Here is an 18,656-nt window from a genome sequence, read left to right as displayed (position 1 = left end):
CAAGAGAGGGAGAGAGGGAGAGAGAGAGAGAGGGAGAGAGAGGGAGAGAGAGAGAGAGAGAGAGAGAGAGAGAGAGAGAGAGAGAGAGAGAGAGAGAGAGAGAGAGAGAGAGAGAGAGAGATTTGGTAGACGACAAGGAGACTGGAGCCGGTGCTTAAGTTCCGCACCGTACCTATTGTTTGATGCCGGGGCTTTCGTAACTTGTTTGATGCACAAGCAGGCGGAAGGTGGTTGAAGCCTGAAGGTGAGAGTCATGAGGCAGTAAAAGGCTGGGAAGTTGTGTGGAGGCGGCTGAAGATGGATGGGGGCGTTTGGTGGTGGATTCAGGATTCGGAGGATGGTGGTAATCGGCGTGAGGCGCCGTGTCGCGACCCGTTAGCATTCGTCAGCCAACGAGTCGTCTGCCAGGGGTCGATGGTGGGCGCCCCCGCACCCCGTCCCGAGCCATCGGCAGTGAGCTCCGAACGCCGCCTGATCGCTCCTCGGCGCCGCTGATGAGCCACAGATGAAGGGACAAATAGTAATGGTGGCGCTGTTAACAAGGGACGCTTGCCGACGGTCTTATTTGGAACATGTTTTGATCCAGACTGCATTTAACATGAGCGCTTCCTCCAATGATGCTTCCAATCATTAAGCTAGTTAACCCTATTAGTGGCAGGCTCCTGGCTACCCCTATTAGTGACAGGGGGGGCTGTTTACGACCCCCCTTGATATCTCGAGATCTAACGGGCCGATTTTCAAAATTCAAACGGCATTCGATTTCGCTCAACGTGATCTACATTTCTAAAAAATAAAAATTAAAAAATGTCAATAGGGGGGGGGGGTAGAGGGGGGTAAAAATGGGCAAATTGCAGATACATTTTAGACTGTTTATCACGGCCAGGTTTCTGAACCAATCTTAACGCAACTTTTGCCGATCGATAGAGAATGAACCAGGAATTCACATGGATCCTAAAAATATGCATTTTCAAAAATCATAGGCGGATACAGATCATTGAGAATGATTGGGGGTACATAAAAAGTATAGTAAATAAGGTTTTTGTTGGTACTGTTTCTAAAAAGGGTGGTAATGGTCTTGTTATGTTACAATTTTCTTATGAGAGAACGACTACAATTGTATTGGTCATGCATAGGCGGTGTCAGGGCACCTATGTTGGGAGGTAAAACATAACCCCCCTTTTTGGACGCCTGGATCCGCCTATTATAGCAAAAACGTGTCAAAAGAGGATGCACAATAACTGTATATGTTATCACATGATACCTTTCATTCACTGTTCGTAAAACTGGTGCAGCATCGTGATCTTCGCCCAAATGACTCGCTTCACGAATAGGACCCCCCAATTCCCAGTGCTCTGGAGCCGCCCCTGGTAAAGTTATGAACTTGAAATTTTCAGGGAATGTGCCCAATTTAGTTTAAGGAAAAGTCAGAAAATTTCAGCATCGTAGCTTCAGCGGTTTCGGAGATATTCCCGAAAAACCTGAGGGGTGGATAAAAACACCCCCTGCCACTAATAGGGTTAAAGTATTTAAAAACAATTAGGGGAACTTAATGAGTCTAGACTGTAGCTCAGTCCGTTCTTCAGGCCGTTCTTCCAGTTCCAGCTCCCACAATCCCGTCCACCCATGCCTTCAATCGAGCGTGAAGGTAGACTGTACCGCATCACGTGGAAGTCGTGCGGCACAGCCTACACTGCCAGGCCGCCGACAGAAACTTGGCTGTGGCAGAAACCAAGGCTTTATGCAGAAACTGGCGCTTTATGATCACATTTTCAGTTGATTTTGTAAAACCGTCAGAGGGATTGTGTGCGGATGGGGTAAGACTATGGCGTTACCCACTTTTGGTGCAATTCTAACTAACTAATCGCATTGGGCACACCAATCGCATTGCATAACAACGGCTCCTCATTACGGAGCGAGCGAAGCGAGCGTAGTCTTTCCTTAGATTAACGGAAATTTCTGAGTATGAGCGGCCGGCCGGCCGGCCGGCCGGGCCGTGGTCACGCTTTTGCGAGGCTTATATCTCAGCAACCACTTGACCGATTTACACGCGGTAATTTTTGTAGGGTAGCTTCATTCCTTCTACCAAGTATTGGACTATTCCCGATGCATGTGGGTGACCCCTTATGCACGTGCCACGTGCAAAACGAAGAAGTGTCACTTTTGTAATTGTTGCAATATCTCGGTAACTACTTGGCCGATTGCGCTGAAAGTTGGCATGCAGGTGGGCACCCACTAGGCAATGCATATCCATGTGCCAGAGTTGGGGTGCTGCTGCACGTGCGCACGTGCAGGGGTCGATTTCAGATCTCGAGAACGGCTGGACCGATGACGCTCAAATTTGGTACATGGCTAGGGACCGGTTAGTAGGGTGCCGTGCACAAGTCAGTTGGGACCCATTTTGCACGTGCGCACGTGCAGGGTGCCGCTTCCAGATCTCGAGAACGGCTGGGCCGATTGTGCTCAAATTTGGCACATCGCTAGAGACCGGTTAGTAGGGTGCCGTGCACAAGTCAGCTGGAGGTACCCCCTCGAAATTTCGCACGTGCAAGGCTCACCCTCTCGCTCGCTCCGTTAGTCGCCCCAAAAGGCGTTATACTGGTTTATCTTTTAGCTTCCTTATTTACAGAGCAAGCACTTCGAAGAACCCAAGGTTTGACACCATGTAGCATAAGCAAATATCATTTGTCTTGCTGCAGCATCTACCGCCTTCCTGTATTTTGCACCGAGCCATTCTTGATTTACTTAGAGTCGTTTCACTCTGTTTCATATAATTTTTTTACTTCATAGCAGACTTATAACAAGGAACCTAACTTAATTGATGAGGCTGCGTGTTACGTTAATATGTTTTGAGGGAGCATCATTAATTTCTTGCATTTTTCAGATAACATGTCTCGTTCCGGAATATATCAACGTCATGCGTCCTCCAGTAACACATTTACTAGTAATATGTTAGGAGGCATTGCAATGCCGAAAGAATTTAGAGCCTGCATTCCCAATGCGTTCTTAAGTAACTTGCTAGTGGTTTTCACGGGTTCATTAGACTTTTTGGGAGTTGAGATGTTTCAATATCTCATGATGGTATTTCTACTGACTGACCAACCTCATCGGTCCGTCTGTCCGTCTGTCCGTCTGTCCATCTGTCCGTCTGTCCGTCTGTCCGTCTGTCCGTCTGTCCGTCTGTCCGTCTGTCCGTCCATCCGTCGATCCGTCTTCTCGTTACCGCCGTCGCCCTCCGACCTCCGGCCGCTGTCCACCGCAGGATCGCTCATTATGCATGAACCACGTCCGGTCACGGCACCCTTAGCCCTCGCACGACCAGGCCATTTCTCATAACACGAACGACCAGGGGGGGGGGGTTGTTACGACCCCCCCCCCCTGGCGTTTCGAAACGGAAGGCCGTAGAGCTTAGCGGAAAAAAACAACGGATTGCTCTCAACGAGATCTCGCGATTGGTGGTATATTTTTTGGTCCTAGGTCAACATTTGACCTACTTTTGACCGGTCAAAGGTCAAATTTTCGGAAAAATAGACTTTTTTCAACTTTCGGCGGCGATTGCGGCAAAACGGTGGGAGATATCGACTTGAAACCTTCACTATCGTGTTCCTTGATCAATTCTCTATCGTTTGGTATGTATTTCGTTTCCCTAGCTCTAAGAATGGCGCGTTGGGAGCGCCGGAAGTCGGCAAGGTCACAGTCGGCGACAGAAATTCGAAAAATCAAAATTTAAATTTTTGAAATCTGATTGTATTTTTGGATTTGGGAGGTCCATTTGCTCCCTATAGAAGCTAATATTGCTGCATATTCCCATTGAGGTGACAAGAATTAGCAAAATAGTGGTTCGGGCGCTTTTCAAAAATAGTACCGGACGCTGTTCCTCTTGTGACGTCATAGCTCCGTGACCTGACCTGACCTGGTCAAATTTCTTATACCATATGATAGCCAATACTTGCCCCAACATGCATGGGAAGTTTCATCACGATCCATCAACCGATGTCCGTACCACCGGCAGGAAACCTCGGGCGTTGGCACTCAGTTTGTTAAAATCCGGCCGGAGGCTGTACCTCTTATGACGTCATAACTCCGTGACCTGACATGACCCGATCAATTTTTTTCGGCAAAAGATGCGCAAAGGTTGCCCCAGAGGGTATTGAAAATTTCAGCCCGCTACGACAAGCCGTTTAGCGTGCACTTCGAAAAAACCTCTGGGGGGGGGGGGTTGATACAACCCCCCCCCCTAGGCGTTCTAGGGTTAGGAAGGAGCCGTCCTCCCCACCCCTTCCTCCGTCCTCGGGGCGGCCCAAATCGATCGTCCTAACGAAGGCGACAGCGTCGGCACGCCGCGGCCGGGTCACGAACGGGGCCGCTGCGCCCCGTCCGGGGTCAGGGTGGTGCCCGGCGAGCGGTGCGGCGCCGCTGATGGCGGTGGCTGACACCGCGGCAGGCAGGATCGCGTGCAGAGCGGCCAAACGAGCCAAACTGCCCGCCGGAACAAAACGATGACAACAGGCGCGTGACATGCGACAGGGGGCCAAATGGACCCGAGAGAACTCGGCCACAAATTGGCTATGGTCATCGTAAAGCCTGCCTTCGCTTCGATAACTTGGTTACAGTTTCATCAATACGGAAGACATGGATTTTGATCACGATTGCCATTCAAAGGCGTAGAAGAATGCATGTGCAAACGATTATTGTTGTCGTTAAATTATACTGGGTTTGTTTGCAATTACCTACTGCAGTGTTTAATGCTGGAGCTGTAAGGCATGAGAGTTCTGCAGCGTCTTTTCTATGTGACGGTTACGTAACCCAATCTCGGACCGGCGATTTTCCAGGAACCCTGTCGGCAGTTACCAATGTCAAGACAGCCCGACACGGCGGCTACTTTCCGACCACAGGCCCGACATCGAGCACATTTGTTAACACCTCACACGAAACTGTGTCACAGCACGCCAGTCAGCGCCAAACGGTGGACGTAAAACGCAGCGAAATACGATTGATAGCGTTCGGACGGTAGCGTTCGTGGCCAGCAAATCGTCAGTATCTCGTATTGAGTTGTATAATTTTAATGCTACCATACAATGACTGGTGAATCGCATTACTCTGCTTATGATGTTATAACGTTCATCACGTGGCCTTCTCATGTGCGGCGATGCGATACGCTGCTTCCCTTTATCAGACATTTTACGTTTTATGGAATGTGTTTGACCCAGCCTGTTGGTAATAATTGATGCTAGATGATTGTCGGGTGGCACTAGTGCCCAATAATGCATGGTCAATGCCGTCGTCCCAAAAGTTTCGATTCGTTGAAGCCGACAAGCGCGTTTCAGTGTATGTAGGAGGATGCACGACTTAGCAGTGTAATTTTCTTTAATATTGCTTCGTTATTAGGTTTAAGTAAAGTTATGACCATAAATCAAGTTAGAGGACAAAAAAAAAACATTTGATTATCTCTCTCCTCTGCAGCAATACATTGGCTGTGATTGTACACATTTACCTTTCCCAGATTACCGCTATGTTATCAGCTTTAGCTTGGATTGAACGCCTCATATTTACCTCACATATTCTATTATGCATCACGTATGCACCCAGGTATATGACGTGCACGTTTCACGCATTCAGAATGCCACTTGGCGAGGTTGTGTAACTGCGTGACTGTTCACTGCATGACGTTATCGGTCATCAGTGGGGGCTGGTGGCCATTGCCGCCGTACTGAGCAATGCCATTTAGCAGCGGCTACAGAGCGCACCGTAAGCACAATGGGCTCATTTAACATTAAAACTCCAATAACCGCCGGCAACCGGAGGAGTTTGCGACGTGAGCAGATTTGAAAAGTTTCCACTTCAAACTACATACCGGTCGCTTACAGCTACTGCATTCATTTTACAGTTACACGTAGAAAGTTTAACGCACGATCTAGGACAAGATTCCTATGAAAACTTGGCATTTTAGGGCCTATAGTCTCAACTAATGAGGACTGGAAATTGTCGTTTTGGTCTTGTTGCCAATCCATCTGCCCCATTAGACCCACAAGCTGTAGTGCGAGCATAGAGCCTCTTTTTTATCTTGCTACCAATGAAAGTCGATGAGTATATAACTCCATTACATACTCATGGAAAAAGCTACACTTTGAGTTATCTGGCTATGTGTATTTGCTTAGCTCATTCGTTAAATCACCTTCCCTTTGAAACTGTTTCAGGGTTTTATGATAATCGCGTCAATATGCCGCTGGCTTACCATTGAGCTTGGGGGTTTGTGTGTTTCGTGCATACCAACGAGGCAGACAGACAGACAGGGCAAAACAGCTCCCAGCCAGAGACAGTATTCCTCCGATCCCGTACCAGCTGGATCGATAGTTGATACAGCCGCGGCTGGCATTGGCTCCCTGCTGGTGGCAAACGAAATATAAGTAATTGTATCGAAGTTTATTCAAGTGGTGTTTGGATATTTGTGTATGTATGTTTGTGGCATTACTTCTATGCTGTTTATCACGTAATTAATGAAGTAAAGAAAGGAAGGAGAGGAAACACTTGCTTAGGAAGAAAATGAAAACTGACGTCTTGTTCACTTGAGAATTCAGACTGGGATTTATTGTTATTCGCTAATTTTCATCAAATTTCAGTTTACTATGTGGCTCCGTAGCCTGTTCTTCGAAATTTCGGTAGCGGTTGAAGCCAAACCTTTCAATCCAGTCCTACAATTCTGCTTGCTTATCACGGGAGGTAGACTTTTGACCTTTTCCCGAAAACTCCAGCAGATTTGTTTTCTTGATGATGGTTCTTTTTCATGAATTTTGAAAGACCCGCAGTCTATTTTCGCTTATCACAACAAATACACGGCTATGTTGCACAATAGTTAAATGTTGCTTACCACGCGGTCGGAACCCTTTCCCTCCCCACCTCATCCCTGCCATTCGGTCCGCTATAGCGGACCCCGCTCCCACTCACCCAGGCGTCGTCTAGTGATGTTCAGTGTATGCTCGATGTTCACACATGTGCTTCCAGCTCTGCTCAGCCGCCTCTCTTCTTTCTCTCCCACAGCGGCGGCGGCGGCGGCGGCGGCGGCCGGCGACTGGCACGAACCCAACACGGCCGGGCCCTATTTCGACCTGAGTTTGACCGACAACGTGACGGTGACGGCCGGACGCACGGCGCTGCTCCGCTGTCGCGTCTTCCAGCTGGCCAAACAGCCGGTGAGGGAGCGGGAGGGCGTCGGTGGCTCCACAGGCCGCTGCCGCTCACCGAGTCACAGGGAGACACTGTTTGGACGGGAATTAACACCAGACAATGTCGCAATTAAACGATCATTGATTAATCAATTATCACCCTAGAATATTGGATATAGTTACATCGGAGATTCTAGCAGCGCCCGTAATGACAAAGCAGTGTGAGATGAAATGGGTAAGTGATAGGCAGACAGGAGTAACAATTCTTATTTCTCTCTCCATCGACGCCGGCCAGACGCTGCTACAGTGGCTAGCCACCAGTACGGCGGACGGCCAGACAAATATGTGCTCAGCGTTGCGGCAATACCATTGACTGGAGCCATCTGAGCCCTACCGACAGCAGCAGAGGCAGCGCGGATCGGTCCGGTGGCTGTGCCCCGTTCGGGAGAGAGGAGGGGGTAGAGAGGGAGAGGGAGGGAGAAGGGCACAGCAGTCCGTGGCAGTGGCCGGGTCTATCGCAGCTCGCAGTAGAGCCACAGGGGCCTCAGTCACAGCCGGCTCGGTCAGCGTATAGTCTGGAAAGCTCAGTCAAAACGACCCACGGTTGGTGGTCGAAGTTAGCAGAGCAAAGAACGGAGTGCCATTTAATTTCCTTTTTTGTAATCTTTTCTTCAATTGATATGCATTACGCTACCAGTAGTTGTGAGAAACACAGCAAAGCAGACAAGCCTAGACACGTAGCAAATTGAGAAAAATAGGGCACTGGGAAAATCACTTATACTGACCTCGCCCTTTTGCTCGTAGGATTACAGAAAAAAAACATTTTATCGTTTAGAAACGACTTTGTCATGGAATCAAAGTTTACTGAATATTTTCATGCCGTAAAGGAAACTTTCATTTCTGTCAGTGATAGCGTTAGATTTGTTGGCCCTTTGTCTTCGGCTCCTAAATCATGCGCTCACTGGAATATATTTCCATTTTGTGATACGAAAGCAGTGGTGTGCATTGGCTTGTGCCAGTTGTCAATGGCTTTTAATATTTGGAAGTGCTCTATGAAATTGTAAAACATTTCAATTAAATGGAATATAGCTGAAAATGCAATACACTTTTATTCATCGCCATCAAAATGAATGCATTATCCATCTGATCAAAATTGAATAGTCTTACGAAGAAGAACTATTCTTCATTTACGTCGCAGACAAAATACTGCTGTCGTTCGCTCGCTATACCAGAGCCAACAATGGACCCGGTGGCTTGCCGTCCATCTTGCTGTCGCCGCAGGACAATTACCATTGCCGTCTATACCGGACACAGTACTCGGCCGTCCCCTGCAGACGCCAGTGATGTGTGTCTGTCGCGCCGCACGACTTCCGGCCCACCGGAAACGCTCACTTCCGGCCGTTTCCGGTTCCTGTATGTGCAGCACAGTGACTGCTGCGACTGTCACGGGAAGGACGGCGCTGGGTGATTGGTACCGGACGACACAGATTATGTAAGTACGGATAGAGCAGCACTTCTGTGCTGTAGCTGAACAGGTTGATCCGTGAATGAAGGACGAGATCATCTATCTTTACGTTGATGCAGACTCATATGCACGATCGAGTTTACGACATTAGCCTGTGCGGTTGAGCGATCACATCTTCACTGTAAATGCCGGTAAGCTCACCTTTACAGTGGTAAGGCTGACTCATCCACAAGAGACTGGACAGACTAATACGAAAGAGCTGATCACAAGACCGCTCATCTGTACGGCCGCGTAGTGACCGGTCCGGCTCTATCCGCTCGAGTAATGACGGTATTGGTTTGCACCCGGCGCCCCATCCCACAGGAAGAGATGGGCGAGCCCCGCCCCACAGAAAGATGTGGGCGAGCCCCAGACCACAGGAAGATGTGGGCGAGCCCCGCCCCACAGGAAGATGTGGGCGAGCCCCACCCAACAGGAAGAGATGGGCGCGCCCTACCCTACAGGAAGAGATGGACACACCCTAGACCACAGGAAGAGGCGGCGATGGATGGTGGGACGGAGTGTACCAAACTTCTGCTGACCGGTGTGTGTCTCTCCGTGTGTGTGTCTGCGTGTGGCGGCCTCGGGTCGGCAGTCCCTGGCCGGCGCGGCGGGCGGTGCGCCCTGCTACTCCCAACGGCTATTCCGGCGATCGCTGAAGTCGTTTGTTAGTCTGTGTGGCGTGCCTAACGGTCGCATGCTTCGATTGAGCGAGCAGTCATTTTGCATGTCTTCCGGAGCGAGGTAGATTAATTTACGGCTGAGAGTGGGTGATTTCCACAATATAGTTTGGGCTGGATCGGTCGTTGTTCCAATTGTCCGACCAACTAGTGACTGGTAATTAATTGTTCAAGTTTCGTGTCACGGCAAAGTTGCTGAACAGGTTGAAAACTCTATAATTTGGCAGTCTTTGATGGTACGCCAGCTTCGGCTCCTCAGATGGTAGGTAATCGCTCTAATGTTGAACCCCACCTACACATTCGACACAAATGATAACTAGGATGATAATGGTAATAATCGTTATTAAAATCACTCGTAAATAGTTTTCACTCCCCTCCCATTTGCGCCTTTTTACTGCTTCCACTGATAGGTAATAATTGATCCCAACAATTCTTATGTATTCGAATGGCATTTAACACGCCTGAGGATATGACAAATTATTAAAACCATCACAGAGCGGATTCGAAAACGATCGACAAATTCAAGCACCACAACAAATCTCACACAGCATCCCTCATCGCAGCGTTTGTATTTTAACCAGCACCCGCTGGTTGTATCGTTTTATGGCTGGACACTCACCCCCTGGACACTGCAGCAAGCCGGAACCGATCGGACCGGCGCGGCGCTCTGATCCCGCCCTGCCCTTCGAGTATCGGCGCGGCGCCTCGGCCGGAGACGGTCGACCTCGCCCGGGCACATTATTTGCGGCTTTGGGAAGACGAATGCCCCGCGGGTGTGTGAAGATGGGTGTCGGAAAGGGAGAGACCACCTCGCTTTGGCTCGATGATGAATGGCGTCTTGATGGCGGGGGACGGGCCGCAGTGATCGCTATCTAAACCGGGTGCTATGTAAATGATGGAGGACGGGCTGATAACATCATGTCTCATTCATGGCCGAAGCTGACGGAGCTAGGGCCGCTACGAGCTATGTACTAATAGACCCAGTATAGGTCTATTCATCGGGAACGCTTTGATGCGGTTCTTGCCAAAAAAGATGCAATGCGCTGATTACGAGAATATGAGTCCTTAGCGGAGACATTTGAACTGGTGGCCTAGGTTGCACGGGTACCTATGCCCAAGAAAAAAAAGTAACAATACCAAGCGTTTGAAGACCTAAGTAAGCACTAAAACAGTTTATTTTATATCGAGAAATATATAACACCGGAGCGCGCAAGTGCATGCTTCTACTTTTGAGTCGACGCTTATATTCAGAGTCGGGAACGGTATCATATTTTTTCCATATGTCTGGCTAAGTTACAGCCCATTGTCAGCTCAATTTTGCCGCCAACTGTAACATGAGTCCAGATGGGCTAGCAAAGTTTGCTGGTTTCCTGCTGATAGTGTTTTGTTGTGAATGCTCTTTGATTGCCCTGAGACTAGAAAAAAATCGTTATATAAGACGATAACGCTTTAAAACCTGGAGGATTGCTAAAACGAGGATACTCAAACAAATTTTAGGAAGCTACTAATGAAAGAGTGCAGTGACTACGCATTAGGCTTGCAACGCTTTACCCGAAATTTCAATCTATTCATGATATATCATGCCATATCATTCCGCATGAACACCAAACAAAATGAAAACCGCCGTATTTGGGTTTGAGTCGAACTGCTTCATCAGTGCATTGGTGTTAAGTCTTGACCATCGCTTTCAAGAAAGCAGCTAGATGTCAAACGCAAGTCACATCGACTCATCGATGATAAATAAGTTTGTTAGCAACCTTTAGGCGATCTCGAAGCATGCCCATACATGGTTGTTTACTTCTCAATTGCTCGAGAACTTACCTACAAGCAGCAGCTGTATTATTTGGACTGGAATCAAAGGGCCTAAGGCAGCTTTAGATGCGAAACCTGGCATACCTACCGGTCTCACAATACACGACACCGGTAGCCGACACGTGCCACGGACCACGCCGTTCGATATCACCTTCGCTGCACATTGCAATCACATCAGCAGACATTGCATCTGTGACGGGAGGCTGCGCGCCGAGCCCCATGACTCCATTATATGCTCATTCCCGTGGGGGGATATACCATGGAGTGCAACGCAGCTTCATATCATCTAAAAATGATTGAGCGTCTGGTGTTTTTTACCGTCGTGGCGTTATTTCTAGCGTTCATTACATCGGTAACTTGACATCGTTCTCCACCCAATAAAATATTTACAAGAAGCGCCGTACATTCACCTATCAGGGTCGGTTCCCAGATGTGGCGCGTGTTGCGTCCGATCATAGGCGACAGCAAGGGAACGCGGGAAGTCGTTCAAGTTACACCCGACGCACTAAATAGCTTCTTCACACAGATCGGTCGTGTGACTGCCGATAGCGTGCCGATGCCAGCTCAGCCTGTAACTGTAAGATTGCCGCGTGTGCATACATGCCAATTTCAGGTGAGCACAGTTGACATTGAGACACTGTGGGCCGTAGTACACCACATGAAACCCTCTACATCGACCGGATCACATGGCATCAGCGTTCATATGTTACAGCGCTTTTTCCACGGCATTGGCCATGTTCTTCTCAACGTCGTTAACTCCAGCTTGACTTGTGGCGATGTACCCAGCTCATGGAAACATGCTTTGATCACACCATTGCCAAAACACACCAACGCCATCGAGCCAGCTGATCACCGCCCATTGTCTATTTTACCTGCCATCATGAAAGTCATTGAACGGATCGTCCAACAACAACTTATCTCTTATTTCCAGAACAATCATCTTTTTACGCCGAGCCAGCACGGATACAGACCATCACACTCAACTGAGACTGCACTGTCCGTGGTAACTGAGCGCATTTACCGAGCGATGGACACTGGTCAAATAACTATTCTTATCCTGCTAGATTTATCAAAATGTTTTGATGTGGTCGATCACCAGCTTCTACTTAGGAAACTCACCTTGTACGGAGTTGACGTAGCATGGTTCTCCAACTATTTGACGGGACACACACAGCAAGTGAAAGTTGGTGACAGCCTGTCCGGTAGTCGATCAAACGATATAGGAGTATATCAGGGAGGCTCTCTAAGCTGCCTGCTTTACACAATTTACGCAAACGACATGTGCCTTCATTTAGAAGATGTAGAAATTCTTCAGTTCGCAGACGACACGCAACTGTTTCTGTCCGGTAACAAAAGTCAGCTGCCACAAATGATCAAAAAACTTGAACGTGCCCTCGCGCGCTTATCCGATTGGTTCTGTGAAAACCGCCTGAGTGTGAATGCAAAAAAGACGCAGTTGATTACATTCGGTACGCGAGCCATGCTGAGAAATATGCCGAGTGTAAGTATCAAGTTCAATGGCACTATTATCCATGAGTCGCGCGTTGTGAAGAATCTTGGCCTTCACATGGACCGGTGCTTGACCTTCACAGATCATGTCGATTACGTCGTGAAAAAATGTAGTGGTAGCCTGATAGCAATCATGCACGCTAAGCACTCCCTGCCAAAAGCAGCTGTGAAGCCCGTCATTAACGCTTTAGTGATTTCATCGATCAGATATTGCATATCGATATATGGTACTTGTTCAAAAACCGAAAAGCATCGCGTTCAAAAGATCATTAATTTTGCTGCCCGAGTCATCAGTGGACGAAAGAAATATGATCATATTTCGGATGTCATCAAGGAACTTAGCTGGCTTTCAGTCTCTCAACTCACGACTTACCATAGAGTTAACTTGGTTAACAAAGTCATAAAAACTGGCCTTCCAGAAACACTTCATGAGATCATTAAAACTTGTGACCACCACCACGATCATAGAACCAGGCAGGGCGACATGCTCCGACCTCAGTCGATCAGAACCGAAACCGGAAGGCGAATGCTGGGACACAGCGGCCTCAAGCTGTACAACACGGTGAAGCAAAACATGCATAGAGAGGGACGCACTTTCAATGCAGCACTTATCAGCACTGTACGCTCTGAGTGCACCTGATTTTCAAAAGTCATCCGTTTCTATGTGTGTATGTGATTGTGTTTACGTGTAGCATGAGTGTAGCGTATGTATGCAAGTGATATGTTAGTGCTCACATCACCATCCCACTTTTTTACAAATGTGACGTATGTGGATGAAAACCCGCTGATTGCGGATTCTGTGTGAAATATATGTCTATGTCTATGTCTATGGTTGAACACGCAGGAGCTTGCTGACTATGAAGGTAGGAAAATGGCCAATGACGGTACAAATGTCGACCGTGGGCCGTTGCAGACACATTAGCACCAAACGTGTCCTTTTTATCACATCTACATCAACTGCACCTTGGCTACTGATCAGAGCCGCTCAGCAGAATATTAATCGCCACTAGTTATTGAAGGCCCTCGTGTTGGATTGATTAGTATGCAGTGCGCCTCAGCCTGCGAATAGCGTGCTTCAAGGACAAGCGGCGCAGTTTGCGGCAAGCTATGTGCATTCGTGACGAGAACGACTGCAGAGATAAATGATAATTGAAAATGTAAAATGTGAGTGCCTGAACTGTGTGATTCTCGTTTGGTTTTACTCATGGATTATGGTTATAACAAACCTTCCCAATTATAACATGAATTGTAAACAAAAGGAGGCCGGTGTCTTGCTATGGGCTGCTGCTGAAATTTCATGGAGAAACTTGTAACAACCTCCCCGCCCCGCCCCCCCCCCCCCCCACACACACACCAAACAGAACATGTGCTTCTATTCAGTGAAATTCATCCAATACTATACCCTCGACACAGATGTCAAGCCTGATTCATTCGCTCGCTTTCTAGCGGGCCTATTTCTGAAGACTCAAGTGAGCAATAGCCTCCTTCCAAGAAGAGCTTGATGGATACGGGCTGACGATGAAGCAGAGCAAGCGGAACGACTGTCCGGATATAGACACCCGACGCTGCTGTCGAACCGACGCAGACCAATCATCCTGTGGTCGTGGAAGACCAGTGTCTTTAGGAAGACACTGCTTCGCAGCACAGGAGAGTGGAATAATTCATATTTCCTACCATTTTTCCGTTTGGCGGTCATGGTTGCAAGTGACGGTGGGTCTTACAACGTTCAGCTGCTCCGTCCAAGTAAAGGAAAACAAGTAAAAGTAAAACAAGCTTCCAGCTTTGGTTCAAGCATCGCACGACCGCTGCTTCTGAACTCCAGCAGCCAAATTCCAAGCGGCCTTTTCGGAATCTTTTGGTGTTCATCTATTCAACCTGATCAGCATTTCTTGCAAAGCGGCTTATCTCAGCAATTATTCAATAATGTCATTGCTTACCACTGATTGAATAACAAATCGCATCACATTTCGATTGATGTCTCATCCGATGCTCATGATATAGGCTGAGAAGCTGAACAAGTGATCAAAGCTAAACCGATACCAAGAAGCTCACAATCGTAAAACACAAAGACTAACATTTGTTGTCGTTAATGATATCCATCAAGGCTCAGCAGCATCGCGTCAAATAAGGAGCATATGTGTGTCACTAAATAAGGTATTGTATTGATCGCTCAAATTGTTTGTGTGATTTTGGAAAGCAACGAGGATTTTACACTTCTTTCTATAACTACAAATAGGATTTTACCACATAATCACATCTTTCCAATTGCTGTCGGAGCACTAATCCGCTTGTTTGTTCCACATTGGGACGCAGAGTCGGCGGGCGAGCACACGGTCTGCCGCAGGGGTCGACTGCTGACCGGCAGACTGGTTGCGGTGGTAGTTAGATGGGCAGTTATAGTGTGAGACGACACAATGGCCGTGGTGGAAGACGATGCATCATAATTCATAATGGCATTATTCAAGTAGATTGGAAAATAAGCAAGTGCTGCTTTACGTTTGTTGACTACTTACCAGCGTACACTAATTCAGGGGACACTTATTCAGTTACTCCCTATTATTTCAGCGTGCTTCTCTCTTACTCTCTTTGACGCTTTCTTGTTCTTTTTTCTTCCTATCTTTTTATTCTTATCTCTTTAACTTTCTTTATCGCTCTACGCCTCTCGTCTTTTCGCCCTCACTTGACATGCGCATTTCGATCTCACTTAGTTGACAATAGAGGAATGCAGCACCCCTCATACACCGTCGCCCTTTCTCCTTGGATCGGCGTATCGCCAGACCCCCGATCATGTAAATCCGTGCCTCCATTGGAGCCCGCCACTTGCAGTGGCCATTGACGGCATTCAGACAGGAAATTGAGCAGCGCCGCCGGCCGGTGCGCTCTGTTGTCGGCACCTTGCTCGGCTCAGCGTCCGACATTTGATGGCTGCTGACTGCTGAGCCACAATAACCGGGTCCGGTTGGGGCGCGCGGTCGCGGCGGGAGGCAGCGTCCTCTTCCTGCGGCGACGGACGCCAGTGAGATGAAACGTCCGCCGTTCACCACACCCGAACGGCCACCACCTGATCGTACTGGAGAGCGTAGAGGTGGAATGCCCCGGTCGGCTCTGGAAGCGAGACACCGCTCTGTTATTCGCCTGCATGTATATGACGCCAATGGCTTAGGATTATCCCATAGAAAAAAATGAAAGGGACCGACGGCGTTCGGAATTGTGCCAACGGTCGCCTACTTTGGTGATAAATTGCGCTGGCGCCGGCTCCAGTGGCCATGAAGCGCCCATTAGTCATAGAAATTGTAGTAGTTATGCTCGCCGGCAACTGTCTCGTTCAGTTTTATTTCTTGGCATTATTTCTCACCAGCTTGATGAACTTGTATCCACTCGCTGCGAGAGGATTAATAAAATTACTGTAATAATTTATATAATAGGACGAAATCGATGTTAAAATTGCTTCTAAGGTCCGGTTGTTGTTAAGGAAAATGGACTGTATGAACTGACGAGACAAGAAGGGCTGCTGATTTTCAACACAGGTTTCAGCATTTGCTCGAAGAAACCCACCGTACTTTTTCATTGATGCTTATTTTCTTACGGGCTTGCCAGTAAATAAAGGTGTCACTTGGATAAATACAAAGATATGCTGTGCATTCAGATTTCATTCATCAGTTGTGAGGAGTTGTGACAATTATCTTAGTTGTGCTTTGCATTAGCTCAAATGTACTCAGGAATATAATCCATATCGAAACTTATTGCATAAAACTATAGCGGTGGCGTCACTATTGAGATTAGAGTTGCAAAGTTTTCCCAATGGGCTGCTACCGGCACCGCCCCGCCCCACAAAAATTTTCTGGGATACCGGCATGCTACCACGCTCCAAGCAAAAAAACCGCCAAATTACCGGCATACCAAAAAACCTGCATTCTTGATTCTGGCTTACCCCTACATGAGATGCAACATTTTGGCAATTTCAGTAGCCGCCCCACCCAGCAGCCACCCATTGTCCAACCAAAACTACCAGCAGCCTGATGTTGGCTGAGTTCGCCCCACAAATACCACAATTTTGAAACTCCATTCCAGTCTACAGCTGTTTAAATATATCCTGTAATCAAAAAGGTATTGCCTACAAAAAGCATTAACACATTCATCAAAAAAGCAAGGTCAAAAAGAACTTGAATTACTGAAATGTGTTTCTGAAGATTGCACAGTGAGCAGCAATCACATTTGCCACAAGCGTTCTTATTTTCCACATTCTCCTAAAATATTGCAGGTACCAACCAAATAATGAACTATAGATAGTCACAAATCACAATATTGATATAAAAAACTACAGATTCGGCCATATTCCTAACTCAAACTCATGGACTCATGAACTGAGGAAGCGAGATCAACACTAGCTTTTTCCTATCCGCCAAGGTCATCCTATCCGCCATGGCTTGCTGGCTCGTGAGTAAGATACGAATCATGTAAAAATATGTGTTAATAACTCACTTGTCCTGAGAAGTCACCAAATAATATGTATAAAAACGATATAATATCCTCCCCCATCTCAAACGCGGGAACAAACAAATGGTTATAAAGGATTTCGAAACAGATGCGCCATAACACAGTTTTTAATCAGCTGATTAAAACACTGCAAAAAAGGTTTTAGGACTGCAAACTTCTGCCTCGTGAATGATTTTATTCATAAAAATCATCCAACACGATATTGAATTCCAATGAAATCAACACTGTGAGTGTTATTCACTACAAGAAAATTGATTTCTCTTGAGTGATTCAACCAAAAGGGCATATGAATAAATATTACGTCATCAGCTTACATCCTTTCATTAGGGGACAGAGGATCTTAAAAGTCAATCCTTGGTTGCCTTTGCGCCACATTGCGCCACTTTGTATTCATTTGGTCTGCATGTTGTGTTTTCTTGTAAAGATAAGACAAAATGCCAGTTTAATTCATTTACATTTCATTTTGGGACCAAAGTTAGGCTCAGGGCTACCTAACACCTGCCTTTTCAGCTGGATTTTCAGTGTCAAATTCTTTGTAGAGTATCTCAGACCACATCCCAGGACTCAAGGCCAGTTGAACAATGTGTTTTGTGTTGTTTTGATTCTGCCTTTTGCCTAGGGAATGTTGCCATGAACATTTATCTATTTTAGTTATTGTATTATGCCTATTACCTACCATCAGACTTACTAATTGGTTGTGCTTTTGCAACATGAATGAGTATTCATTGTCTTCCTTTGATAGACCACAGTAGATTCTTGACAATTCTAATTAGAGCCAAACCTGTGAAATGCTGAGGTTCATGTGTCACCCCTACCCTTAGCAATGGAACTTCTACCACAAAATGTATTTTGCAGTGGCTAAGATTGCTGTTATTACAATTCAATAGCCTCTTAGTGTCCAAAGTTTGAATCATATGCTGATAATTTTTTTGTGCAAAATCAAAAATACCGGCATGCTACCGGCAAGACATGCCAGATACCACGAAAAAACCTGCGGTAGTGAAAAATTACCGGCATGCCGGTAGTGCGGTAGGGAAATTTTGCAACTCTAATTGAGATGATGATTGATGTTGCTCACTTCCGCTTCTCGAAGTCTCTCAAAGAGTTCAAACTCTATTAACATAAGTATGGCAGAGCTAAGCAGCGCTAACAAAAAGCCTATCTTTGTCAGTTTGCGATGTTGGTATCCTCCTGACTAAGCATGTTTTCAGGTATCATGGATACGGAAGAAGGATCTACACATTCTCACCTTGGGAACGTTCAGCTACACCACCGACGAGCGATTCAAGGTTAGTCCACCAGGCTCCGTGCTAGCTGACAGCCTTATGCAAACCTTGCCGGCCGAGGGGGGGGGGGGGGGCGCGTGCCGCCCCTCATAGGTTTTTTTCGCAATAGCTCCGAACACGCTGACGATAGAGAGCTGAAACTTGGCATACTTGACTTTTGATTCAAGCCGGATCTTAAGACACCAGCCGCATTTTCGGGTCAGGTCAG

The 18,656-nt window shown here is 47.2% G+C and overlaps 1 protein-coding gene across 1 annotated transcript in view; it reads left to right on the top strand.

Moving 5' to 3' along the window:
• The window catches only part of LOC122378726 (limbic system-associated membrane protein-like), an 88,479-nt gene that overhangs the window by 3,112 nt on the left and 66,711 nt on the right, over nt 1-18,656 (top strand). Inside the window, exons 2-3 of the mRNA XM_043360167.1 lie at nt 7,036-7,187; nt 18,374-18,451. Coding sequence (XP_043216102.1) covers nt 7,036-7,187; nt 18,374-18,451 — 230 coding nt within the window. The remainder of the gene's footprint in view (nt 1-7,035; nt 7,188-18,373; nt 18,452-18,656) is intronic.

Source organism: Amphibalanus amphitrite, unplaced genomic scaffold (assembly GCF_019059575.1).
Source record: "Amphibalanus amphitrite isolate SeventyFive unplaced genomic scaffold, NRLGWU_Aamphi_draft 000064F_arrow, whole genome shotgun sequence".
NCBI lineage: Eukaryota > Metazoa > Arthropoda > Thecostraca > Balanomorpha > Balanidae > Amphibalanus > Amphibalanus amphitrite.
The sequence above is the reverse complement of the archived record's forward strand: the minus strand, read 5'-3'. Positions and strand labels throughout refer to the sequence as shown.